The sequence below is a fragment of the Protopterus annectens genome, chromosome 4.part0, assembly GCF_019279795.1.
Source record: "Protopterus annectens isolate FY-2018-M chromosome 4.part0, PAN1.0, whole genome shotgun sequence".
Taxonomy (NCBI): Eukaryota; Metazoa; Chordata; order Ceratodontiformes; family Protopteridae; genus Protopterus; species Protopterus annectens.
The window spans coordinates 612,463,141-612,490,663 of record NC_056733.1 but is presented as its reverse complement, the minus strand read 5'-3'; the positions used below and the strand labels follow the sequence as shown (position 1 = coordinate 612,490,663).

Below are 27,523 nucleotides of genomic sequence, written 5' to 3'. Positions count from 1 at the left end.
AGAATAAGCACACCACCTACCTTGATTTATTGGAATCCTTTGATATACAGCCCTTACTCATGGGAAATTCAAACTATTCTTCCATAGACTGGGGGATGTACATGAGCAAAAACACACTCACCCAGAGGTTCCTGGACTTCATTAAAATGAATGCTCTGGAACAGACAGTCTGCACTCCCACTAGGAGCTCTAATGTTTTGGACATAGTATTCACCAACATGGGGGGGGGGGTCACTGTACTTCCCCATGCATGTTGCCCTCCCTGGTTAGGTCAGACCACAAATTAGTCTTGTTTGAAGTAACTACTAGAACTGACACCCTCACAGGAGCAGAAATTATAAAAAACTTCACTAAAGCTAACTACAGCATACTAAGAGATGGTATGAAAAGCTTCATACCACTCATAATCTCAGACACAAATGATCACTATGCAGAAGTGTATGTAAATGCCCTGTACAAACACTTAAGTGAATGCATAAACTCTGCTGTACCTGACTGGATCAAAACCAGATCCTCCCGTAAAAACAAGCCACTGTGGTGGACTTCAAGTATAAACAGGTTATATAACAACAGGAAGAAACTGTTATCCAAAAGCAAGAGGGATATCACTCTGTAGAGGAAGAGTTCCCTCCTAAGCCTAAACAGGGAAATCAGAAATCTTGTAAAGCCTGCTAAAGCAAATTCTGAAACTAAAATCTCATCCATAGCCAAGGATAATCATAAGGAATTCATTAACTACATCCAAAGTCTAAAAGGGAATGCCCAGCTATGCGCTGAACTGGTTGTAGATGGGATCACTCATACTACACTGAAAGATATCGCCAACCTGCTAGCTGACAGTTTCAGTGCAAACTTCACTCCGCATCCCCACCTACCATATCCCAAAGCATACCTGACACCAGCTCTCTGCCTAGTATCTCTAGAGAACAAGTCATCTTTGCACTTGCCAAGCTCAAAAACATGGCCTCAATGGGACCAGATAATTTCCGAGGTTGTTTACTAAACAATCTAAAACAAGACCTAGAGGACCCACTTGGTGTTCTCTTTAATCATAGCTTCAGAACTGGCTATGTACCTGCATATTGGAGAACAGCAACAGTAATCCCCCTGCACAGTGGGGGGCCATCAACTGACCCTGGGAACTACAGACCCATATGTCTAACCAGCCTCATCTGGAAGGCCATGGAAAAAAATTATCATGGACCTTATCAACAAAGACATAAGCAAACTCCAAACTCTGGACCCGAGCCAGTATGGCTTTGTTAAGGGTAGCTTATGCTTATTAAACCTGGTAGACTTCTTTGAAAATGTCACCAAAGCCATGGACAAAGGTAAGACAGTGCACACAGCCTATTTTGACCTTGCCAAGACTTTCAACACAATTCTCCACTCTGGCATCATTGAGAAACTCTCCCGGATAGAGATTAACCCTTATGTTACTAGATGGGTAGCCAGGTGGCTCACTGACAGCACACTGTCAAAAATTTGTAAATCTACCTCCACCTGTAGATCCATCAGCAGTGGAGTACCATAGGGATCTGTGGTGGGCACCTTACTGTTTGGCATCTATTTCTCTGAAGTCCAGGCCAATGTAGATGACAAACTAGGAGCCATAGTCGAGTCCCCAAATGTTGTGGACATCCTACAGAAGGGCCTCATTGAGACAGATGCCTGGAGTCAGAGACATGGCCTCAAGCTCAATGCCAAAAAGTGTATTGTCATCCCCTTTGGTAAAAACTCTGTACCCATGAACTATCACATAAACGGCAGTCTACTTAACGCCGAATGTGTGATGAGCCTTGGGACCCAGATGGACAGTAGTCTCTCCTTTGCTAATCACATCGCCACAGTAGTCAGGAAATCCTTCTATGTAGCACACCTCATTACAAAAGGGTTCTCATCAAGGAAAAAAAAGGTCATTGTTCCCCTCTACTCGGCACTCATTAGACCCATTATAGAGTACAACACCCCTTTTGGAATGTACCTCACAAGACATCTGCAGCAGCTGGAAAGGCCACAGAAGTACCTCATAAAGAGGATTACTGGCCTCAAACAGATGCCCTACACTGACCGTCTCAAAAAACTCCAGCTTTACTCTGTAGCAAATCGCCTACTTCGAGCAGATCGCTGCCTATCATATAAAGCTATGTTAAACCCAGAGCTAGTGGACATGCTACACCTAAAGAAATCCCAATCCCTCCGAGCTACACGCTCTAGGGACCTAAACCTTGTCACCACAATAAACAGGACATGCTGGAGGGATAGATTCCTGTCCCAGATACTTCCTATACTCTGGAACAAGCTACCCATTTACATCAAGCAAAGTTCCTCATTAGCACTCTTCAAGAAAAATATTGATGAGTGGTTGGGAAATAGGAAATACACCCCAGGTATCACTTCTGTGGCTCTGCTCGACAGGGGCACAGGAAATTAACTTTCTTGGGTGGCATAAGCCAGGGAACCTTGTTGGCTAGGCTTACTTAGACCCATTGGGCCGATAGCCTAGTACCTACCTATGTTCTGAGAATGCATGTTGGCGCAAAACCTATTATCCTATCCACTTTTCAGGTGACTGAATATTTTAAAAATATCCCTGATTTGGGGCTTTTGCCCCTATACTATTTTGGCTTTGTTCAAAATTCTACAGCAAAATGGGTTAGACCCCAAGTATGCGACAGGAACATTTTGCATTTAAAGTGTCACGCACAGAAATAAAATTCTAACAAACAAAACCTGAAGATTCTGTCGGAAAAACACTTTGAACTCAAAGTCACATTCTTAGTACATACTAACGCAGGATAGCCACGGAACGACATACAATACTATGTCGTCCAAAGAATACCTCTTACCATATGAAATCTGGACAAAGCCTAAAATATTGCTGGAGCAAAGGCACAAAAATATGGACGGGGTTTAAAACACTCTTATAAACTTAGAAATTTGCTAGAATAGTGAGACTTGTGCTAGTATGATTTTCTAAATGGTTCGAAATCCGAAACTCTGACGTGTACCATTATTTAGTGGCTTTAATCCTCAGTGATTTGCCAGAAAACACACACACATTTTATGAACAAACCAAAAATGTGAGGTGAAAATCTATACAGTAGAAATGTGCACCTAAATGCTTGCTTTAACAGTCTCATACGCTCATCTATGGTTGGTACACCACCATTAGTATTCCGGTCACAACTGCTGATGTGTTTTTCTAAGATTTGGATACCCTAACTTTATATTCAACCCCCCCCCCCCCCATTTCTGTGTTTAAATTTCAGAATAAGATACCCATAAGTCTCGTACTGGTATTCACGTTCTCAGCATGCATCTTATTTTTCTTATAACATGTACAGTTTGCTCTAAACGTCTCTGAACACATCCACTTGGTACTATTACAGCAGTGCTACACTTAAACAACGCCGTTTACTCATGCGGGACCTGTCCCAACTAACTGTGTGATTGGCTATTTTGTGTTTCCATGACTCCAGTGAAGGTTTAGATATGGTGGCTCATCGTTTCCATTACTTGTAGTCTTCAGGTTTAATTTACGTAGTTTATTCCTCTGTAAATTATGAATCGATGTAATTTGTTACTGCGTACTTACTGTTTTTTGATGAGTTTATCATTTGCATTGGGAAATGTTGGTGAGTTTTAAATTACTTCTAATAGCTTATAGTGGAACACATATTATTGTAACTTTCTCAGGCGTTTGCCCTGGTTAATGTATTCATTGATGTGTAGCTTTTAAAGTATATCTGATTTGGAAACTGAACTGCTGTTACATTTCTTGTGGTTGATCATTTTCATAGTTGTTTCATAGGCTTTTGACGTTTCCCTTTTAGATGGGACTGTTTCTCATTGTCAACACAGCGTGTTGTTGATGTACTCGACTGACATTCATATCCATCTTGTATTTGTATATAACTTGTATCTGTGTTGTTTTACATTATGTGCCACTATTTTTGTCTGCTTGTATGATCACGTGGGTCCATGTTTATCAGTTTTATCCCGTTAAAAAAGTAAATATGTAGCAGTAATCCTTGTGTATTCATTCCATAGAAGTAGTTTCCATTTAGTTGATTACACACGTTTAAGCGATGATCCTGTTAATTAAAAATATTTCTAAATGTTTAATTTTACACGCAAGCATAATTTTGAGATAAGTAGCAGAGACAGTTGCCTTCTTGCGATTTCAGGTGAAATGTTGTGAGTTGTTGCTCATATTAATTGCATTTTTTTTCTCTGTTTGTCTCTGTAGTTTTCCAGCCATCCTTTATTTTCACAACAGGACCAGTTGTTGATGCATTCCTGGTTGACTTGAACGGTGCAATCAAAACCAACATAACCCTCACTGTAACTTTGGTTTCAGCTAACGACACAGGTATTTCAATTTAATTCAAACTGGTCAACATTAACATTACAGTTTCTATTTGTAACTGCCACATGGGAAAATTACATCTTGCAGTCCTTTACCGACACAAAAGCAATGATAATAAAACAAGAGACTTATCATTAGGTAACATGTTTATTTTAATAAGCTCAACCTTTTATAAAACTTGCCTGTCTGTGACAACAGCGTTCTCTGATGCTAACAGACATGGGGAAAAAAGGAAAGTCACATTATTGTGAAATTTGTTGCATTGGCTCAAATTAAAGGAGAATGTTGTTCTGTGTTTGGAATGCAATAATTTATGTTGTCTTTGTAATATGATAGTGTGCCCGGAAGACTGTTTTCTCATTAAAATGAGTTGTTACCCCCTACATTTGCTTAGTGATGCCCAGTTGCCATTTTATTTATAAGAACAGACATTATTGATGCTAGGCTGTATGCATATGCTATCCATTTGAAAAATGGCCAGTAATTTATTATGTGTACCACAGGTCCAAGTCATAATGCAGGTGTTTCATTGATTTTTATTTCCTTGCTTGCTTGGATAGTTAGGTGTGAGCATATAATATACCTGCATGTCTTTAGTGAGCAGTCCTTTGTGTGGTAACTGAATTGTTCACTGAAGAAAGACTAAAACTCCTGGTGACAACATTTATCTTTATCTTATCTATTAAATTTACATGGTAATTGAGTCAGAAAAGTGCTTGGAATCAAGCCCTACTAAAACATGTATTCTTTCCCTCATTTGCTGGTACATAATTCATCAGTATACATTCTGTGCATCTTTTATGATGATAATATAATTATAATAAAAAATATTTTCTTAAGAGGAAGATTATTCAAGAACAATGATTGCCTTAGTTGTTAGTTCACACAGTTGGGCAGCTAGGTTATTTATTGTATGTACCCTGGGTTTTATTCCTAGATAAGGAACATCCTTCTAACTTTTGTATTTACTGTATAACTCTAGGTTGGAAACAGTTAACGTAAGAGAAGCGTCTCTCAAAAATTTAAAAAAGAACAAATGTAAAATAGATATGCAGTGACAGGAAGTACAACTTGAAAGTAAGGGATGTAAATCAGTGACACAGAGAGTGCTGGCTTCGTGGCATAGTGTGTTGAAGCCCTGAATATTATCTGTGTAATAATTGATTTGAATTTTGGCTCAGATGCTGGAGGAATGGACTGGAATGGTGGGAGCAAGTAGCTAGCACCCGCTTCCCCATCCTAGGGAGGTATTTCTTTGCCAACACAAATAGAAGCTTCACCTGCCGATGGTATAAGCATAAAGGAAAGGACTACATATGTTGAGTCCTGTCAAGCAGTGCATGTAATTGTGGTTGGAAATCATCTCATGTGCGGAAGTATACATGTGCCACTGAACTAGTATTACAGACTTCGCTTTAGAGATATGCATAGTAGTCACCTTTTGGTAACAGGAGTTAGAATTAAACAGTAAATACCCTAATGACTGCCTGGATGGTAATCCCTGCTGAGTAGGTGATCTGTTGGTTGGCAGGCAGTAGGAGATGTATATTAAAATGCAGTTTAAGTAGACTAGTTGCTATATAAAGCATTCTTTCTGAACAGCTAGAGAACCATAGGTGGTTTGGGGGAAGGACAAATTAAGTAGAATGTAGTTTGCAGAAAAAGAAAGAAATGAAAAAAGACTTAATGAGCTAATCACAGGAAAACTGGGCAGAGTGGGTAGGCATTGTATGCTAGTTAAGTAAGTGGAGCATACCACAAAGCTGTATTTTATTTGTGATTTTTTAATTGTAAAACGTAGAATTAGGTAAAAGTTAGTTGCAATATATGAGGATATATAGTAGTCAAATGACATTTCTGTTAAGTACACATAAGCTCTTTGTTACTATGTGCAGCAGAGAAAATGAAGTTAGGTGAGTTAGCAAGGACATCTAACTGGAATAAATGTAATTTAAGTGATGCCAGTGTTATAATGCATTTGACTTCAGAGTGAAGCCTTAATTTAAGCAATGAAATAATATTACCAATGTGGATGATATCTGATGTATGTAAAATGCGAATATTGAATCATTGGAGCATAAATGGAAGAGCTTGCGTACTGCACTGTAATGAAGAAGAAGAAGAAAAAAAGAGAAGTTCTAGTGAATGTTTCAGGGTGCACTTTGACAGAGATTGATATTGTATGAGAATCCTTACCTTGTAGACAAGAGCACAGAATAGACATTTAGCCCTGTGGAGTATAAGAAGACCGCTTACATTTGCAGATGTGATGCATTGATCTTCTGAAACTAGAGATTTATCAGCAAGCATGCATATCTACTTTAGCAACTATGTGAAGGCAGTTTTTATTAAAAGCAGAGTTAATAGTAATAACTGGAGGTGTATATAGAAATGAAGATCTAGTCTGTCATTTCTGATGAAGACCTGAGATGACTGGCAGCATTTATTTTTATCTTCACTTGAGGTTTTCTCTCTATTTTGGTAGTATGAACCGAAAGAGAAAATACTGTGTGACCCAAATATCAAAATGTTTGACCAGTTTGTGTTGTCACTGTGACATAGAATTTGGGTGAACAAACTCAACTTGTGTAGAGATTATTGAGGAGGTCTGCAGACATTCATGAGGGTTTTAAACTGCGTTACTCTGCCAGACACCTAGCTGAAACTTAAAGCTGAAAATCTTGGGTACAATTCTTAGTGAAGCTAGTAGGATGTTGTCCAATCTAGAGGTCACAGACAGAAAAATCTTCATTCACTATCCTTTTAAATAGATCCACCTGAAGAGAGATAATTTCTTGTCAACAAACTACTAGTCTTAAAATAACCCCAGGAGTGGATGCTAATTCAGTATCTTTGAAATACTTGAAATCTAAAGTTAACTCTCCCTTTAAGAATTTATGACTGATGTAATGTAAATGGAGCTTCTCCAAATGTTATGTTTAAGTTCTTCATATTCTTATAATCTGAATTATTTGTGTACAATGTAAATGCACATGCAACCACAGTATTCCATGTATGGTCTAGTAAGGGTCTTGTAGTTAATCCCATACTAATTGCATGGAATATATCTTACGTAGTACCATGTCATGTCAGCAAAGTTGTATCAAATTTTAAGGTTAAACCAGTTATAAGTCCAGGATCCTTTACTTGACCTAACACTGGTAATATCTGATTAATTTTGGAACAGAGATTGGCCAGATTTGATATACAAAGTGTGCTACCCTTCTTCTTTCAGCTGCTCCCGTCAGGGGTTGCCACAACAGATCAGCTGTTTCCATTTCTTCCTGTCCTCTGAATCTTGCTGTGTCACACCAACCACCTGCATGTCCTCTCTCACCACATCCATAAACCTTATCTTAGGCCTTCCTCTTTTCCTGTTACCTGGCAGCTTCATCCTTAACATCTTTTTCCCAACCTGGGCTGACCCTGTAATATACTTATTCCTAATCCTGTCCATCCTCGTCACACCCAGTGCAAATCTTAACATCTTCAACTCTGCCACGTCAAGTTCTGACTCCTGCCTTTTTGTCAGTCCCACTGTCTCCAACCCATATAACATAGCTTGTCTCACTACCCTCTTGTAGACCTTCCCTTTCACTCTTACTGGTACTCGTCTGTCACAAATCACTCCTGACACTCTTCTCCACCCATTCCATCCTGCCTGTACTCTCTTCTTCACCTCTCTTCCACACTCACCATTACTCTGAACTGTTGATCCCAAGTATTTAAACTCATCCACTTTTGCCACCTCTACTCCCTGCATCCTCACCATTCCTCTGTCCTCCTTCTCATTCACACACATATATTCTGTCTTAGTCCTGCTAAACTTCATTCCTCTTTTCTCTAGAGCAGATCTCCACCTCTCCAGGGTCTCCTCCACCTGTTCCCTACTCTCACTACAGATCACAATGTCATCTGTAAACATCATAGTCCACGGGGCTTTTGTCTGATCTCGTCTGTCAACCTGCCCATCACCATTACAAATAAGAAAGGGCTCAGAGCTGATCCTTGATGTAATCCCACCTCCATCTTAAACGCATCTGTCACTCCCACTGCAGACCTCACCGCTGTCGCACTACCCTCGTACATATCCTGTACCACCCTTACATACTTCTCTGACACTCGCAACTTCCTCATACAATACCACAACTCCTCTCTAGACACCCTGTCTTATGCTTTCTCTAAATCCACAAAGACACAATGCAACTCCTTCTGACCTTCTCTGTACTTCTCCATCACTCTCAAAGCAAACATCGCATCTGTAGTGCTCTTTCCTGGCATGAAACCATAATGCTGATCACTAATCATCACCTCCCTTCTTAACCTAGCTTCCACAACTCTTTCCCATAACTTCACGCTGTGACTGATAAATTTAATCCCTCTGTAGTTACTACAGCTCTGCACATCACCCTTATTCTTAAAAATCGGTACCAAAACACTTTTTCTCCATTCCTTAGGCATCCTCTCACTTTCCAAGATTTCATTAAACAGTTTAGTTAAAAACTCCACTGCCATTTCACCTAAACACCTCCATGCTTCCACAGGTATGTCACTTGGACCAACAGCCTTTCCGTTCTTTATCCTCTTCATAGCTATCCTTACTTCCTCCTTGCTAATCCACTGCACTTCATGATTCACTATCTGCACATCATCCAACCTTCTCTCCCTCTCATTCTCTTCATTCATCAGCACCTCAAAGTACTCTTTTCATCTGCTCAACACACTCTCCTTGCTTGTGAGTACGTTACCCTCATTATCCTTTATCACCCTTACCTGCTGCACATCTTTACTAGCTTGTCTCAGGTCCTCTTTTCCCTCCTTAGTGTCCAACTTTTTATACAACTCGTCATACACCTTATCCTTAGCCTTCACCACCTCTCTCTTTGCCATACACCTCATCTCCTTATACTCTTGTCTGCTTTCTTCATCTCTCTGACAATCCCACTTCTTCTTCGCCAACTTCTTTCTCTGTATACTCTCCTGTACTTATTCATTCCACCACCAGGAATCCTTGTCCTCCTCAAAGTGTGCTACCCAATTATAAAATAGTTTTTAACGTCCCAGCATTGGGAAAAATTTTTGTGTATATGTAACATGTAAGGGAAAAAAGGAAAGTCACATTATTGTGAAATCACTCCAGACCATGAATGTTAAGTTGGAGCTGCTGTGACAGTTTACATGATGACTTTTCAACCATCATGTTGGCTTATTTAATTTTTAACTCTCTTCAAATAGATGCTATTGATTTAAAGGAGATGATATTTATTTGGTTGGTTGTTTGTCTTTTTTCGGCTTTTTCCCGGTTAGGGGACAGGGTCGCCACAGCGGAACTCCGGTCCGCTAATGATTAGCAGTAGATTTTTATGGTGCCAAGTTGCCAGCCCGACGCCCAATCTTCAGCGAAGGCATGCCCATTCACGCATGTCTTTCGGAGGCCACTCGACCGCGGGGAGGACATGCAGACTCCACACAGTAGGCACTCCAGCCGAGAATCAAACAGGAGAACCTCTTGCTGTGAGGTAACAACGCTACCGCTGTACCACCACGGCTTAGATGATATTTATTTGGTGCTTCTGATAAATGTGAAGATCTCTTGCATTATTATTTTTTTTTCCTTTTAATCTGACATGTTCAGTGTAGAAATGGTCACTGATAATTAGTATTTCTTTAATGCGTTTGACATACAAATACATAATTGCCATAAACGGGGCCATCTCTGAATTGCTATAGCTGCAGAGTGGAGATAGCTTCTTAGTGAATGACCATATATTTGAATTTTGACACTACTCATTCTGTTCTACACTTGCTTAGCTGGTTTTACAGAGCATCACTTTCATCACTTTTTTTGGTAGTTGGTTGTAGGGAACAGTCTCTGGGAGGTGCTTGCAAAGGAACCAGGGTAAAGGAAGTCTGGTCTGTGAAAGCTTAAAGCAGCAGAAGGAGCTTTGGGAGTTCTTCCTTCATAAGTATTTATTTATTTGCTTATTTATTTGACATTTGATTACTAGGAAAGTCCAACTAGGTAGGTGCCCATTTTCATTGGTGGCCCAGGGAGAAAAGCGTCAAAGTATTTCAGAAACATTTTAAGAACACTAATAATTTTACAAACATAAAAATTAATACAAAAGCATCTACAATTTAAATGAATATTTGCCTATCTCCCGGTAACACGATTGGCAGGTGATTGTGATTACAAAGAAACCATAGTTACTACATTTTAGAGTGAGTTTTGATGTTCTTTTCATGCTTAAGGACAGCTTTGTTTCACATTTTTTTAGTAATGTCATCTGAATGCTGTGTGTTGATGAATGCAGAATGGCTTATTTAGGAGAATGTATTGCTTTTAGGATTACTGTATTATAAACTTAACAATGCTCCTTTTACTGCAAAGGATTTGTCAGGTCCTTACTGTGGATGGATAACTTGTTCATTATGATGTATACGAATATAACTTATGATTATCGTTGAGAAAAAATGTGCAGATTTATAAAATGCGATGTAAAAGAATACAAATCTATACAGAACTACAGTTGTTTTAGGAAGGTATTGTAGATGTTGGGTGGAGTTTATGCATTTTTAGTACTGACAGCAGTTAAGTAAGATGTACATGTAGTACTTGAAAACAGTGGATTGTACATTGTACTTCAAGCTTACTAGTGTTTTCTCACCTCTTAGTTCATCCATTGTCAGAGTTCAGACCAAAATTTTCAGTGTGTTAGAGCCTCTTGTAGTATTTTTTTTTTTTTTTTAAACTATTCCCACATAAATTGATTCCACAACAGAGTTGCTGAGTGGAAAGAGAAGTAAAGAAGCTTTTCTAAATTGTGTTTTGTAAATAGACCATGACAATATTACTTGCTGTAGGCAGACATTGTTGCAGTGTGTGTGGCTATGAAGAACTGTCACTTTTGATGCCAGAAAGTTCAAAGTCCTAACTTCTCATAGGGCATTTGAATTTATTTCACTGCAGTGTGCTGGAGATTCTACACTCTTGAGGTGCCTAGGATGAGACATTCTACTGAATTCCTTATTCTGTTTTCTGGTTTCATAACATGCCCGTGAAGTGTAATGGAGTTTTTAGTGATGTCCAGTATTAAAAAAAGTCTTGTTGGCAATTTCTGATCTCAAAAGGGTATTTTTATCTTATTACAGTAAAAGATACAACGCCTTTTCCTGTAGTGCAGTTATGTCGCAAATTTTATCATTACCACTTGTGAATATCATAATCATACTGTAAAAGACTCAGTTGTCAGTCAAAACTTCAGATTTACCAAAAGATTCCTCTGCAATTTAAATTAAACTGGTAAAGCGGAATGACGTGACTGCTGAGCTAGCGAGCCATACTGATGGACTGTAAGATTGTCCTTTTAACAGGGAATGTGTGGGAAGCAGGAAAATTAAGTTAATGGGACTCTGCTGCCTTTGGGAGCTTTTTCTTGGGCACTAACCTTGATAAAGTCAGATTCATAACTTCCAGTAGAGGTAGAGGATGCCAGGAGTCAAAAGGATGCAACAAAGAAAGTTGAATGGTGCCCCTAAAGGACGTAATTCAAAAGAATATTTCTGAAGTCAAATGGTCAAGGGCTGCTGTCCTGCATTTTAATTATTGCCGGATATGTAGAACAGTTTGAAATACCCACTAGAGTGGGTTAAAAGACTGGCCCTGGGATTTGGTAAACTCTGCATAGGCTTCACGCGAAGCCTACACAGAGTTTGTTTGTGTGCGGTGAGCAGCAGTGCTAGTTACATATTCATGCCATGCATCGCATTTAAATATAAACAAGTGCAGTTTCATGGCTGGCAATAGTGTTGCTGGCCAGGAAACTGTATAAAGCAACACAGATAGCAAACCTTTTTACCTCTGAGCACAGTATGTACATATAGTTATGTATATTGTCCAGAGTATTGTGAAATTCCATCCCAGGCATTCTGTACAGATGTTGTGTAAATGATCTGTAAGGACACATGGACTGCCATGTAAAATAAACACTCCGGGGAACTGTATATATTGAATAGGGACACACAGATGAATTGTAGGAATGAAGACAGGGAAAGAGGACAGGTCCAACAACCTAATGTACAGCAGATGAGGGCTTGTCAATGGAAGACAGCTGTAGCAGGAACACCAATCCCATATCAGTATGGTACAGCACGGACTGCACAGTGAAAATGTGTGTTATGTGACTGTCACACAAGGTGACATAACAATGGTAAAGATGTCTTTGTGAGATAGGCATGCTTACGTGAACAATGCAGAGGGCATCTATCAGGGAATGTTGCATACAGTTGGGGTAGGGTGCATATTATGAAGCTGTGCAAATTGATTTGCTTGAGTATGAGTGTAATTTCAGCAGAGGTCTCCAACAAGTGGGACACAGGTAAAGGCTCATGGACAACGGTAAAAGAAGCATGCACAATCGTGGACAATATCAGACTAGTACCACCAGTAATCCCATGTCTCTGACATAACATGTGATTCTGTGTGATCAGAGATGGTTCTGCACAGACACACTTGTACACCTATTATGACATGTCAGCACTCTGAGGGTAGTCACTCACACTGTCCTGACACTAATATCTACTGGGGGTGTTAGGGGAGACACTGCTACACTTGTATGTGACATTATGATTAGTTGACAGTATGCATGTCACGTATATGTATGGCAAAATCCACACAGTCACGAATGTTAGCCATGCCATCAGTGTTAAACAGCTATGTATGTACTGTGTGAACTACATGCATCTGGAGTAACAACTTGATGGTATTGCACATGGATCTAGTGTAACAACTTGATGGGTGTTCCACACCATCAGATAGCAATGTTTATGTAACCAAAAGAATACCTAGGTATGGCCAATAAGATGTATGACAGCTCACTATGGCAAAGGTGGTAAACTTCAGTTACACATCATGTACTGCCTTGCACATCTTCAAGTGAAGAAGGGTGCATTGTACTCCGTTATTGGTATGATGAAGGCTGTGAACTGTAGAGGTATTATGGCCTGTGATGTCTGTCCTTCACATACTCAGTAGTTGTGTTATGTACAAGGGAGTAGTTAGGAATTTGGCCACATGCTGGTGGACACTGCACATAGTATCTACCCCAGTACACAGGTCACATACCTATTGGTCTGATTTATAGGGTGTGAGGTCTACATTAGCCATGGGGGGATGTTTTATTTTCATTATATAACAAATCCCCCCATGTTTTTGTTTCATTGCAGATGTTGCCGTGGCTGAGGCAGCAGTCTTTGGTGTGTGTTGATACTGTCTGTATTATACTAATGTCACAGTTGGAGTCAATGATTGCCCACAATTTGTTGTCCCTCAGACAGCTGTCTGGACATAGGATGTGTATGTCATTCGTGACATCTGTGACGTAAATGGACAAGAAATGGCCTGTACAGACCTGATCACTAGACTTGAGATATAGGTCACGTCACACATTTCAACATATTTAGATGCCATGTATGTGATCCACTGGTCTACCCATTTGGTGATATAGGTGTTTAAAGCCACATCTGGCAGCTTTGAGCGAATACCTCAGTGTGGATTTGTCTCAAATGCCTTGGGCTTGTCAAGTACCAAAGGATGATAGTGTTGTCATCATGCATACCCTCAATGACCTTTATGAGGGCATCTAACAGATGTGGCAGACATTATGTAGCATTAACAACTCAGACAGGTTTATTGCACACATCCAGGATATTACTAGTGTCCATTTAGAAAAGGTCCATGATATGTTGGTCTACCTCACAGGTAAAGAAAGTTAGGATGTGTCTATACTTGCATGCGTTGGGTGCTGTCTCCCCCACAACTCAGATGAATGCATGTTGATGTATACCCTTCTACAGGAGCATAGTCTGTGTGGAGGGTGTGTTGAAGTGTGTATTCAACCATGTCAGGAAGGTGTATGTGCTGAGTCACGCTGTAGATGGCCTGTGATGCTGTCACAGTTCATTGATTCTGTGTGATAGGCTGGATGAAGGTAAGAAAGTGCATACTGCCTATCTTAATCTGGCAAAGGGTTTGGACACATTCCCCAATACAAGTATCCATGAGAAACTCTCCCAGCTGGGGATTAACTGTTACGTCACTAGATGGGTAACCAGTTGGCTCACCGACAGGACACATACTGTGAAAGTTAGTGAATCAACCTGTACCAGTACAGCTGTCGGCACTGGTGTACCCAGGGATTTGTGCTTGGCCCTTTACTGTTTGGAATGTATTTCTCAACAGTTCAGGCTAAAATATGCAGCCTTTGGCTTACCAGGTTTACTGATTCTTGCATATTGGGGGCAATCAATGAGTCCAACAATGATGATAACATACTACAGGAGGGGCTAACACAGACAATGATTGGTGACAAAGCCACAAGGTCTACAAATAAATGCAAAAATATGTCTTTATTTTGTCCTTCTGCAAAGTTGGAGTCCCTGCTAATTACAGCATTAACAACACTCCAGCTATGCTGAAACCCAGTGATGCAAGACCTGCGAACATAGCCGGCCTTAGGCATAGGCCAACTAGGCAGCCACCAAGGGCGCCACTCTAGTAGGGGCGCTTTTCCAGTACTATTTGGTGTAGGTAGACAAGGATGGGGGCACCTGGTGGTGTGGTGGGGGTGCTGTGGAGCCCTTTTGCCTAGGGCACCTGTAGATAGCATTCTGAACTTCAACCATCAAGTGTCCACAGTGGCATTGAAAGCCTATGTTGTGGACGTCATAAGTTATGCCATTGTATTCAGATCTGAGGATTATATAACTTCACTGCACTCAAACCTCATAAAACATTAATAGAATATAATGCTCCCTTTTGCATGTACCTCACCAGACACCTGATGCAGCTGGAGAGACCACAGGGGATTCTCACCAAGAAATCCCAGGGCCTGCAAACCATGCCATGATGTATGTGGATAGACTGAAAACCATGTCACTGTAATCCGTAGTGTATATGATGAGGTGACTTCTGCCTAGTCTCCAGGCCACTCTGTGACCCTGCGCTGGTGAGAATAGTGCACAGATATCAGCAGTGTCTGGTGAGGAGGATATGGTAATGGCAGTGTCCCAGATGCTGGTGTAAAAGGCTGTATTTAATTTCAAGCAAGTGCGCCTGCGCGTGTGTGGACACACACACACACACACACACACACACACACACACACACACACACTAGACTATGGTGAGAACAGAATCCCTACCTATCTAAGTACACAGACTACAGAGCTCGGTACATTACGCAAGCACCATGGCACAAGTCTGAGTTTTTTACAAAGCTGCAGGACAACTTATAGTGGATGACATCAGCAGTGGATGTTGGAGAGAAGATGCTGGGAGGTCTGCATGAAATGGATGTGTAGGCATGTGCAAGTGTCAAAATACTATCAGTCCATGGGATTGGAGTGGTAACTGTAGTGTACACACGTATGTTCTTCTGGCTAGATAGACACACACACCCACATCCACAGTTGATTACAGTGAGAACAGAATGCCCTGCCTATCCAAGTAAACAGACTACAGAGCTCAGTACATTACACAAGCACCGTGGAACAAGTGTGACTTTTACAAGGCTGCAGGACAAATTATAGTGGATGACATCAGCAGTGGATGTTGGAGAGAAGATGTTGCAGGCCTGCATAGGTTCATAGGAGGTTACTAGATTAATGGCCCTAGGCCCTTTACAAGACTTGCTGTGTGAAAACCTGAGTACCCTTATTGACCATAGTTAGATGGTCATTGTTGGAGCGATTTTGTGATCAGCACTGACTGCCTTTGTTCATGAGGGACATGGGTGCCATCCCTGGAGTGAATTTATGATCACCCATCCAGTTGTCAAGGTTGGACTTGAATAGGGTCATTGAGGAGCTCTGGTGATTGAAGTTTAGATTGCTATCAATCTGGGTTTCCAAGTCTTGCACCACTGAGTTTGAGCTTAGAATGGTGCTAAATATATCATAATTATTGGGGGGCTACTTCTTTGTCAAAATGGACAATGAGGCATTTTTTTTTTTTGCATTAAGTTTCAATCTATGATTTTGGCACCAATCATTTGTCTGTGTCAGCCCTTTCTGTAATATGTTAACGTCATTGGGGGGGTGCTATATGATTTCACCCACTTTACAGTTGTATGCCAACTTGGTAAGCCACAGGCCATCTACCTTTGCATGAACTTCAGAGAAATAGTTTCCAAACAGTAGATGGCCCAGCACAGATACTTGTGGTACTCCACTGGTAACTGGTCTGCTGATGGAAGTGGACTCCCCAACTTTGACAGTGCATGTTCTGTCAGTGAGCCAGTTGGCTCCCCATTTAGTAATGTATGGGTTAATCCCCAGGTAATAGTTTCTCTATGATATGTGAATGGGACATTGTGTCAAAGGCCTTGGCTAAAGCCAAGATAGGGCGGTATGTACTGTTTTTCACTCATCCAGGAGTTTGGTGACATTCTCAAAGAAGTCCACTAGGTTTAATAAGCAAGATCTACCCTTGACAAAACCAAACTAGGTTGGGTCAAGTCTGAAAGCCACCTATGTCCTTGTTTATAGGATCATAGGAGATCCTAGGAAGTTACTAAACTAATAGCCCTAGGGCCCTTACAAGCCTAGCCAAGTTCTATCCTTATTTCAACGATGAGCACCTACTGCCCCTGTCCAAGAGGGAGACCGGTGGAACCCCCAGGGTGAATTTACGGTTACCCATCCAATCATCCAGATTGTTTGTGAAGAGGGCCAGTGAGGTGCTTTGTTTGACACGAAGTGGGAGTCTGTTACAAAGATGTGGTAACCTCTGGGAGACATATCTGTCCCTCCAGTGGGTTGTATTAATGTCACATACTAGATTAATGTCTTAGAGTGAGTAACCTGTGTACCATTTGACTTGTGGATATGCAGCATTTCCAGTAAAGTAGGGTCAGAGATTGCCTTATATGCAAGGCACAGATTGCTTTTGTGTAGTCTGTATGAAACAGAATAAAGTGACAGTGATTTCAGACGATCCACGTAGGACAGATGCTGAAGAGCTTAAATTTTCATGTGAGGAACCTTTGTGGCCTCTCCAATTGCTGCAGGTGCCTGGAAAGGTACTAACCAAAAGGGGCATTGTTCTCAATTATTGGCCTGATGAGGAAAGAGTACAGGGAGGTTATAACTTCTTTTTTTCTGGAGGCAATGCCCTTACTTGCGAGATGAACAATATAGAATGCCCTTCTTACCACTGTGGAGACATGATAGTCAAAGGTAAGGTTGCTGTCAACCTATGTGCCAGGTCTCCAACCATTGAATGGATGCTTAAGGTGACCGTCAATGTGGTAGTCTGCAGGAACATCACCCTCACTGAAAGATATGATAATATATTTCTTTGCATTGAGTTTAAGGCCATGACTTTGGCAGCAATCATTTGTGTTTGTAAGACCCTCTGGTAGGATGTTGATATAATTTGGAAATTCTATGACCACTCCCAGTTTGCAGTCATCATCAAACTTTGTCAGCCACAGACCTTTAGTTTTTGCTTGTACTTCGGAGAAATAGAATCCAAACGGTAGAGGTCCCAGGACTGATCCCTGTGGAACACTACTGGTTACAGGTCTGCTGTTGGAGGTGGATTCCCTTATTTTGACTGTATGGGTTCTATTACTGAGCCAGTTAGCAACTTATCTAATGATATAAGGGTTGATGCCTTTTTTATTTCTTCAAGTCTTTTGGGTTTCTAATACCATGACAGGAATGGACACCATTCCTAAATTAAAGTATGATTAAAGTTCATGAAATTAGTATTGTTTCAATCTTTGTCAGCCAGTAGTGCTCTTCGCAGCACCTGCAATGTGCCCAGTAATGACTCCTGCAGTTCTATAGAGTTACATGTATTGGTGGTCTTCTTTTGGCTGCTCCCATTAGGGGTCACCACAGTGGATCATCTGTTTCCATTTCTTCCTGTCCTCTGCATCTTGCTCTGTCACACCAGCCACCTGCATGTCCTCTCTCACCACATCCATAAACCTTATCTTATGCCTTTCTCTTTTCCTGTTACCTGGCAGCTTCATCCTTATCATCTTTTTTCCCAATGTACTCTGCATCCCTCTTCAGCACATGTCCAAACCAATGTAATCTTGCCTCTCTGGCTTTGTCTCCAAACCTTCCAACCTGGGCTGACCCTCTAATATACTTGTTCCTAATCCTGTCCACCCTTTTCACACCCAGTGCAAATCTTAACATCTTTAACTTTGCCACGTCCAGCTCTGTCACCTGCCTTTTTGTCAATGCCACGGTCTCCAACCTATATAACATAGCTGATCTCACTACCCTCTTGTAGACCTTCCCTTTCACTCTTACTGGTACTCGTCTGTCACAAATCACTCCTGACACTCTTCTCCACCCATTCCATCCTGCCTGTACTCTCTTCTTCACCTCTCTTCCACACTCACCATTACTCTGAACTGTTGATCCCAAGTATTTAAACTCATCCATCTTGACCAGCACTACTCCCTGCATCCTCACCATTCCTCTGCCCTCCCTCTCATTCACACACACATATATTCTGTCTTAGTTCTGCTGACCTTCATTCCTCTTCTCTCTAGAGCATATCTCCACCTCTCCAGGGTCCCTTCCACCTGTTCCCTACTCTCACTACAGATCACAATGTCATCTGCAAACATCATAGTCCATGGGGACTATTGTCTTATCTTGTCTGTCAACCTGTCCATCACCATTGCAAATAAGAAAGGACTCAGAGCTGATCCTTGATGTAATCCCACCTCCACATTAAACGCATCTGTCACTCCCACCACAGACTGCACCGCTGTCACACTACCCTTGTATGTATCCTGTACCACTCTTACATACTTCTCTGACACTCCCGACTTCCTCATACAATACCACAACGCCTCTCAAGGCACCCTGTCATATGCTGTCTCTAAGTCCACAAAGACACAATGCAACTCCTTCTGACCTTCTCTGTACTTCTCCATCAACACACTCAGAGCAAACATCGCATCTGTAGTGCTCTTTCCTGGCATGAAACCATACTGCTGATTACTAATCATCACCTCCCTTCTTAACCTAGCTTCCACTACTCTTTCCCATAACTTCATGCTGTGACTGATCAGTTTAATCCCTCTGTAGTTACTACAGCTTTGCACATCACCCTTATTCTTACAAATCGGTACCAAAACACTTTTTTTCTCCATTTCTCAGGTCTCCTCTCACTTTCCAAGATTTAATTAAACAATCTAGTTAAAAACTCCACTGCCATTTCACGTAAACACCTCCATGCTTCCACAGGTATGTCATCTAGACCAACAGCCTTTCCATTCTTCATCCTCTTCTTCATAGCTATCTTTACTTCCTCCTTGCTATTCTACTGCACTTCAAGATTCATTATCCGCACATCATCCAACCTTCTCTCCCTCTCATTGTCTTCATTCATCAGCCCCTCAAAGTACTATTTCCATCTGCTCAACACATTCTCCTCGCTTGTGAGTACATTTCCCTCATTATCCTTTATCACCCTTAGCTGCTGTACATCTTTACTAGCTCGGTCCCTGTGTCTAGCCAGTCGGTACAGATCCTTTTCTCCCTCCTTAATGTCCAACCTTTCATACATCTCTTCATACGCCTTATCCTTAGCCTTCGCCACTTCTGTCTTTGCCATGCACCTCATCTCCTTATACTCCTGCCTACTTTCTTCATCTCTCTGACAATCCCACTTCTTCTTCAACAACCTCTTTCTCTGTATACTCTCCTGTACTTCCTCATTCCACCACCATGTCTCCTTGTCCTCCTTCCTCTTTCCAGATGTCACACCAAGCACCTTTCTAGCCATCTCCCTTACTAGCTCTGCCATAGTTAGCCAGCTATTCGGTAACTCTTCACTGCCACCCAGCGCCTGTCTTAACTCTTCCCTGAACTCCACCTCACAATTACCCTTTTTCAATTTCCACCATTTGATCCTTGGTGCTGCCCTCACACTCCTCCTCTTCTTGATCACCAATGTCATCCTACAAACCACCATCCTATGCTGCCTAACTACACTTTCCCATGCCACCACTTTACAGTCTCCAATCTCCTTCAGACTAGCCCTTCTACATAAGATATGATCCACCTGTGTGCATCTTCCTCCACTCTTGTATGTCACCCTATGCTCCTCCTTGTTAAAATACGTATTCACCACAGCCATGTCCATCCTTTTTGCAAAATCTACTACCATCTGACCTTCTGCAATCCTTTGCTTAACACCATACCTACCCATCACTTCCTCATCCCCTCTGTTCCCTTCACCAACATGCCCATTGAAATCTGCTCCAATCACCACTTTCTCACCCTTGGGTACAGTCCTCACCACTTCATCCAACTCACTCCAAAAATGTTCTTTTTCATCCATCACACACCCAACTTGTGGAGCATATGCACTAAAAACATTCATCATTACACCATCAATTTCCAGCTTCATAAACATCACTCTATCCAACACTCTTTTCACCTCCAAAATGCTCTTAGCATACTGTTCCTTCAGGATAACACCTATGCCATTTCTCCTCCCATCCACACCACGATAAAACAATTTGAACCCGCCTCTGATACACCTAGCCTTGCTCCCCTTCCATCTGATCTCTTGCACACACAATATACCAACCTTCCTTCTGTCCATCATATCAGCTAGCTCTCTCCCTATACCAGTCATACTGCCAACATTCAAAGTTCCGACCCTCACTACCACAGTCCTAGCCTTTACCTGCCTTCGGGCATGCCTTTCCTGTATCTAAATATGACTGTAAATTCTTTTTATTACACCCGTTGCTCCTACTACTGTTGGAAGTGTCTGGGAATCTTTCTTCCACGTTGCTCTCATTTCTGCCTGGAGATCCTGATATTTTATGACTTTGTGTCTCTCTGTACACAAGACATTGTAGTCACTGGGTGTGGTAATTTCAGTGATCAATGCTACTCTTGTCTTTTTCTTGGACCACTATATCCAGTTTTCTAGCATCTATCTTTTGAACTGTTGGTAATGGATGATCCCATGTGATGTAGACTTCTTCATTTTCTATGATGCTTTGCTCGTTTCCAGTGTTTTTTGGCCAGTTCAGTACCGTAATGTTTACACAATCCCCAATGCAACAGTCTCACTACATTATTATGCCTTTCAGTATACAGTTCTTTTGCCAATAATATTGTTGCAACCAGCAACGAGGTGTGCAACTGTTTTCCAATTCTGTTTTACAAAACCTACATTTGTCTATTTCTCCCACATGTTCAATGGACTTTATAAACCAACATGTATGCAGCCCACTAACTTGGGCAGCCAATATTAACCTTTCATCCCTTGCTTTGAATTTGCCTCTTCTTAACCATTTCTGTGTTCGTTCCCGATCAACATACGGTTCTTCCATAAGTTTTCTATATTTGCAACCATATTTATGCTTTTTCCACATTTCTTGCCTTCTCATCTGATCCTTCACTTTATATTCTTTCTTTTGTTTTTTGGCACTTTCAGTTGTTGCCTGATTTTTATCTACCAAAACAAATCTCAAAAGTTCTGGGAAGGAATAAACAAACTACTCCACCAAGGCCAAACCGCCACTCCACCCCCCTCAGCTTCCCACCTAAAATCCCCAGTAGATATTGCTAATAACTTCAACAGCTTCTTCACAGAGACTATCCAGTCTCTAGCCAGCCAACTCTCTCCCAATGGCTCTAATTCTAATGCAACCACACCCAGTACCCAAACATACCTTACCTTCCAACCTGTTCCTACTCAACTTATTCATGCCATACTTAAGAAACTAAGACCCACCACCCTGGGTGCCGACCTCCTCCCAGCAGACTATATGCAAAAGCCTGCTGACACCATAGCATACCCCATCTCAATCTTGATCAACATAGCTATATCTGAAGCTACTGTACCCACTATATGGAAAATCTCCCATGTCATACCTCTCCATAAAGGAGGCAGTTCCACTGAACTGTCAAACTTTAGACCCATAGCTATTCTGTCACCTCTAGCTAAAATTATGGAGAAGTGTGTACACATACAGTTCTACTACCTCACACAGAACAAGCTGTTGTCCAACTTTCAGCATGGCTTTAAGCCACAGCACAGTACTACTTCTGCCCTCCTCTCCTTCTCTAACATCATTAACCACAACTGCAATAATAACAAGCTATCCTCAGCACTCTTTTAGATCTATCCAAGGCTTTTGACATGGTTGACCACAAAATGCTTATAAATACCTTGAAGGCCTTCTCCTTAAGTAACCATGCACTCCAATGGTTTCAGTCCTACATGCAGGGCAGGCAACAGGCAGTCCTGTGGCAGGACAAGCTATCATCTCACCTACCCATCACATTAGGAGTCCTCCAGGGGTGGATACTAAGACCCCCTGTTTTCTCCATCTTTATCAACGACCTTCATTCAGTCATCCCAGATCCTACCTGCATTCAATATGCAGATGACTCCACCTTGATGTGTTCTGACACCTCGCCAGCTACTTTATTCACATTAACCCAAAATACCTTCAGTACAATGTAAAAATGGCTCTCCAGTCAACATCTAATCCTAAACCCCAACAAAACTAAGCTGCTCCTCTTCTCGCCCACATGCAGGACCCCCCTGCCATCCTTCAACATAACCGCTAACAATGACACTATTATCTCCCCAGAAGCCCAGACTAAACTACTGGGTGTCATAGTTTATAACAACCTGAAGTTTGATGCACATATCGATCAAACTATCAAAACCATTAATAAAAAATTGGCTCTCTTTACAGAATCAAACCTTTCCTTACCTCACTTGCTAGAACTGCAATTGCCCATTCTCATCTACTATCAACTCTTCTCTATGCCTCACCTCTATTCTCTAAATTAGACAAAACAGATCTTGGTAAACTAACATCCTGCTATAACCACATTGCCAGATTTCCTACTGGCACAGCCTACCGGACATACCACTGTCACAACCTAAATCGCCTAGGATGGGTTGAACTGCCTAGCCTACTGCAGTTCAACCAGCTAATAATGGCACATAAAGTCCTTTTACCAACCAGAAAATACACCTGCACTAAAAAATATCAACCCCTACACCAGCACCCAGCCACTGCGATCATCCACTAGACTCCTAGTTCAAACATACAAATCCAACTTCTCAGCTGGGGACTCTCCGTTTGCCAACTCGGTTGGAAAAACATGGAACGGACTCCCAGCTGACTTGACCCTAGAACCCTCACTAACTCTATTCAAAAACATACTCAAGAAATACTGCTCATTGGTTATGTCCTTGCACTAACCCCAACTTGTGACCTCTCTATGACTTACCTTCAATTACTTCTAACTTTTTTTTTACCACACCATTTCAGGAAGGGTCAATTGTATAACTGCTGCTCAATGCGTCTTAAACCTGAATGTAATGTTATGTCTATATAGCTTTGAAAATAATGTTATGTTTTGTAAAGTGTTTTATAGGTTCATAGGTAGGTACTAGGCTGTCTGCCCGAGGGCATTTCTAAGCCTAGCCAGAGTGTGTCGGCTTTCGCTGCCCCATTGATTAATTAACTAAGCCTCTGTCAAGCAGAGCCAATGAAGTGATCCCAGGGGTGTATTTTCTGTTACCCATCCACTCGTCAAGGTTTCTCTTGAAGAGTGTTAGTGAGGGGCTGTGCCTAATGTAGTTAGGAATTTTGTTCCAAAGCATGGGGAGTCTCTGTGACAGGAATATCTATCCTTCCAGCATGTTCTATTTATTGTTGTGGCAAGGCTCAGCTCACTAGAGCGTGTGGCTCGCAGTGACTTGGATTTCTTTAAGTGAAGCATGTCCATCAATTCTGAGTAGGACATGGCTTTATAAGTCAGGCAGAGATCACCTCTGAGTAAGCGATATGCCACTGAGTACAGCCAGAGTTTTTTCAGTCGGGCTGCATAGGACATATGTTTGAGGCCAGTAATCCTCTTGATGAGGTACTTTTGTGGTCTTTACATTTGTTGGAAGTGTCTTGTGAAGTACATCCCAAATAGGGCAGTGTACTCTATGATGGGTCTGTTGAGTGAGGAGAAGAGGGGCAATATGACCTCCTCTTTATTTCTAGATGTGAGCCCTTTAGTAATTAGATGGGCCACATAGAAATATTTCCTGACTACTTTGGCAATATGATTGTCAAAGGAAAGATTACTATCTACCTGGGTCCCCAGATCTCTTATTACCTCTTCTGTATTAAGGTGGCTGCCACCTATGTGGTAATTCATGGGTGTTTTGTTTTTCCCAAACGGGATGACTGCATTTTTTTTTGCATTTAGCTTGAGGCCATGACTTTGACACCAGGTGTCTGTCTCAGTAGGGCCCTTTTGGAGGATGTCCGTGTCAGCCAGAGAGTCTATTATGGCTCCCAGTTTGCAGTCATCAGCGAACTTGGTTAGCCATAGTCCTCCTGTGTTTGCCTGTACTTCTGAGAAGTATATGCTGAACAGTAGGGGTCCCAGGACTGAGCCTTGCGGGACACCACTTGTGATTGGTTTAGAGTCGGACCTGGAGCCCGCTATTCTTATCATGTGAGTTCTGTCTGTAAGCCAGTTGCCAACCCATTTCGTGACATAGGGGTTTATGTTCAGGCTGGTGAGTTTTTCTGTAATACCCGTGTGGGGAATGGTGTCGAAAGCCTTGGTGAGGTCAAGGTAGGCTGTGTGAACCACCTTTCCCTTGTCTATGCCCTTGGTGACTGTCTCGAAGAAGTCAACCAGGTTTAGTAGGCATGATATGCCCTTAAAGCTGAGCTTGGTCGGTCAAGTGTTTGGAGGTTCCCAATGTCTTTGTTAATGAGTTCCATGATGATGTGCTCCATAGCCTTGCAGACCAGGCTAGTCAGGCTTATTGCATGATAGTTACCAGGGTCAGTTGTGGTCCCTCCTTTGTGGAACGGAATAACTGTTGCTGTGTGCCATTCTGTGGGCACGTAGCCTGTGGAGAGGCTGAGGTTGAACACTGTGTTTAGGTGGTGGGGTTAGTTCGTTATGTAGTTCATGCGAGATGCAGCCTGGGACACCATCTGGCCCCATTGATTCTGTGTTTTTGGCTTTTGAAAGGGCTGTTTTCACTTGTGCGTCTGTGATTTCCAGGACGCTACACTTTTCCAGTATTGTTGTGGACCCTTTTGGGGGTGAGAGGGGGGGGTTTGAATCTATCTGCCAGGATGTTGGCAATATCAGTAGGTTCAGTATATTTTGTGCTATTTTGCACTAGCTCAGTGCATATCTGCGAGTTGTCACTTAGATTCTTAACATAGCTAAAGAAGGCTTTGTGGTTATCTTTTGAATCCTTGGCTATTTTTCTTTCGAAGTTGGCCTTGAATGATTTTATGAGGGACCTTAGTTTCTTACTGATACTGATCACAGATGTCTTTCCTTCTTGGGATTTGCTTTTTTTTCTGAACTAGTTTCCTTTTTCTGTTATATAGCCTGTTTATGGCAGGGGTCCACCAGACTGGTTTCCTTCTCTTAGAGGAGTGGGTCTTGGTTTTGCTAGGGATGGCATGATCCATGCATCCTTGTAGGTGCTCATAGAGTGCATTTGTAAAGGTTTCTGCATCTTGGGCAGCGTTATCCCTTGGCATAGGGGCTGTGAAACTTACCACCTCTGTTGTAAGTAAGGTGAAGTTTACTTTAGAAAAGTTTTTTACTGTGGTTTCCTTAGCTGGGGGTGGTGGTGGGGTGTGGACATCCAGAGAGATTAGTTTATGGTCTGATCTAACCAGTGACTGGTTGACCTGCGGTGTGGAACACCAGTCACCCCTGTTGGTGATGACTAGGTCCAATATGCTCTCACCTCTGGTAGGGGAGTTTACCAGCTGATCCAGGGCATTTGAGTTGATGAATTCCAGGAAGCGCTGGGCCTGGGAGTTTGTACTCGAGTAGTTTTCCCAGTTAATGGTTGGTAATTGAAATCACCCAATATCAGGGTGTTCAGTAGGACCTTCATGTTTTCCAGTGTCTCCAGAAAGGTGGAGTGGTGGTCCTGGGTTATGGAGGGTCATCTGTAGCAGGCCACAATTTGCACTGCATATTTGCCCAATGTTAGTTGCACATGGATGATCTCAGCGGTATCATGCTGTGCCACTAACATGGAGGTGTAGGTATCCTTGATGAATATGGATACACCCTCTCCTTTTGTGTTTCGGTCCGTGTTCTGTGGCCGAAACGTGTGGTATGAGTTGTAGCCCAGTAGTGCTGGAGTGCTCTGTAGAGCCTTGAACCAGGTTTCAGTTACTGCACAGATGCCGATGTTCTCCATACTGAGGAGTGCTTCGAGCGCGTGCAGTTTGAGATTTAAATTCCTGTCGTTGAATAGCATAACCCTCAGTTTTTTGTTTATTTGTGCTGTTTACGGAGGTGGGTTTGACTTTTGAGCCTTGCCTATAAAAGGCACTGTGGGGGCAGCAAGAGCCTTGGCCAGTATTTGAAAGCCTAGGAGTGACAGGTGTAATCAGTCTGTTGCGAAGCAACGCAGCTTGTCGAGCATGTCGTTCTAGGCTGACAGACACTGGATCCCCTTTGAAGGATACCAGAAGCTTAGCCAGTTGTTGAAATTGATCATTTTTTCTTTATACTGAGGTATCCTTGCTGGTGAGGGCAGGATGCTACTCGGGGTCAGGGTCATACCCGCCTGGGCTACATGATCAGAGAGCTCTTCCATGTCTCTTTTCATGTAGTCCAGGGAGGTATGTCTCGGGTCATTTACACCAACATGAACAATGACAGAGTCATATTTGTACTTGTTCTGGAGTGACCAGAGTGCTTGTGTTATGTGGCGAATTCTGGCTCCCGACAGGCAGCTAGCAGTAACCTTCTCCTTGTCCAACCTAGTGAGTGGGACGTCAGTGTGCCTGACTATAGAGTCACCTATTACTAGTGTGTTAGGTATGTTATTTCGCCTTTAGAGCTGTGATTGTGTGGCACACTGATTTTGTGTTTTATGTGTTGTCTGGTTTGTGACGGGAGGTGCAGGTTGTTTGGGTGTCTGCTTTGGAGGTCTCTGATGCTTTTGCAAGTTTTTATTTAGAACCTCAGAGTATGATTTTGTGTATTTATGTGTATTTTTTGCCAGTGCTGGTTTAGTAGGTCTGTGTGTGGCTGGAGGTGTGGTGCAAGTGTTAACCTTCTGCTCTTGACTGTCTGT

At 42.0% G+C, this 27,523-nt stretch overlaps 1 protein-coding gene across 2 annotated transcripts in view; it reads left to right on the top strand.

The window, feature by feature from the left end:
• The first annotated feature begins 3,454 nt into the window (after window positions 1-3,454).
• TCTN2 (tectonic family member 2) overlaps window positions 3,455-27,523 on the top strand; it is a 1,339,098-nt gene continuing 1,315,029 nt past the window's right edge. Inside the window, exons 1-2 of one of the 2 annotated variants that reach the window (XM_044068545.1) lie at window positions 3,455-3,638; window positions 4,253-4,375. In XM_044068545.1, coding sequence (XP_043924480.1) covers window positions 3,566-3,638; window positions 4,253-4,375 — 196 coding nt within the window. In that variant the 5' untranslated portion in view covers window positions 3,455-3,565. Of the gene's footprint in view, window positions 3,639-4,252; window positions 4,376-27,523 lie in introns of those variants that run through there. The other variant, XM_044068546.1, reaches the window with a different exon arrangement.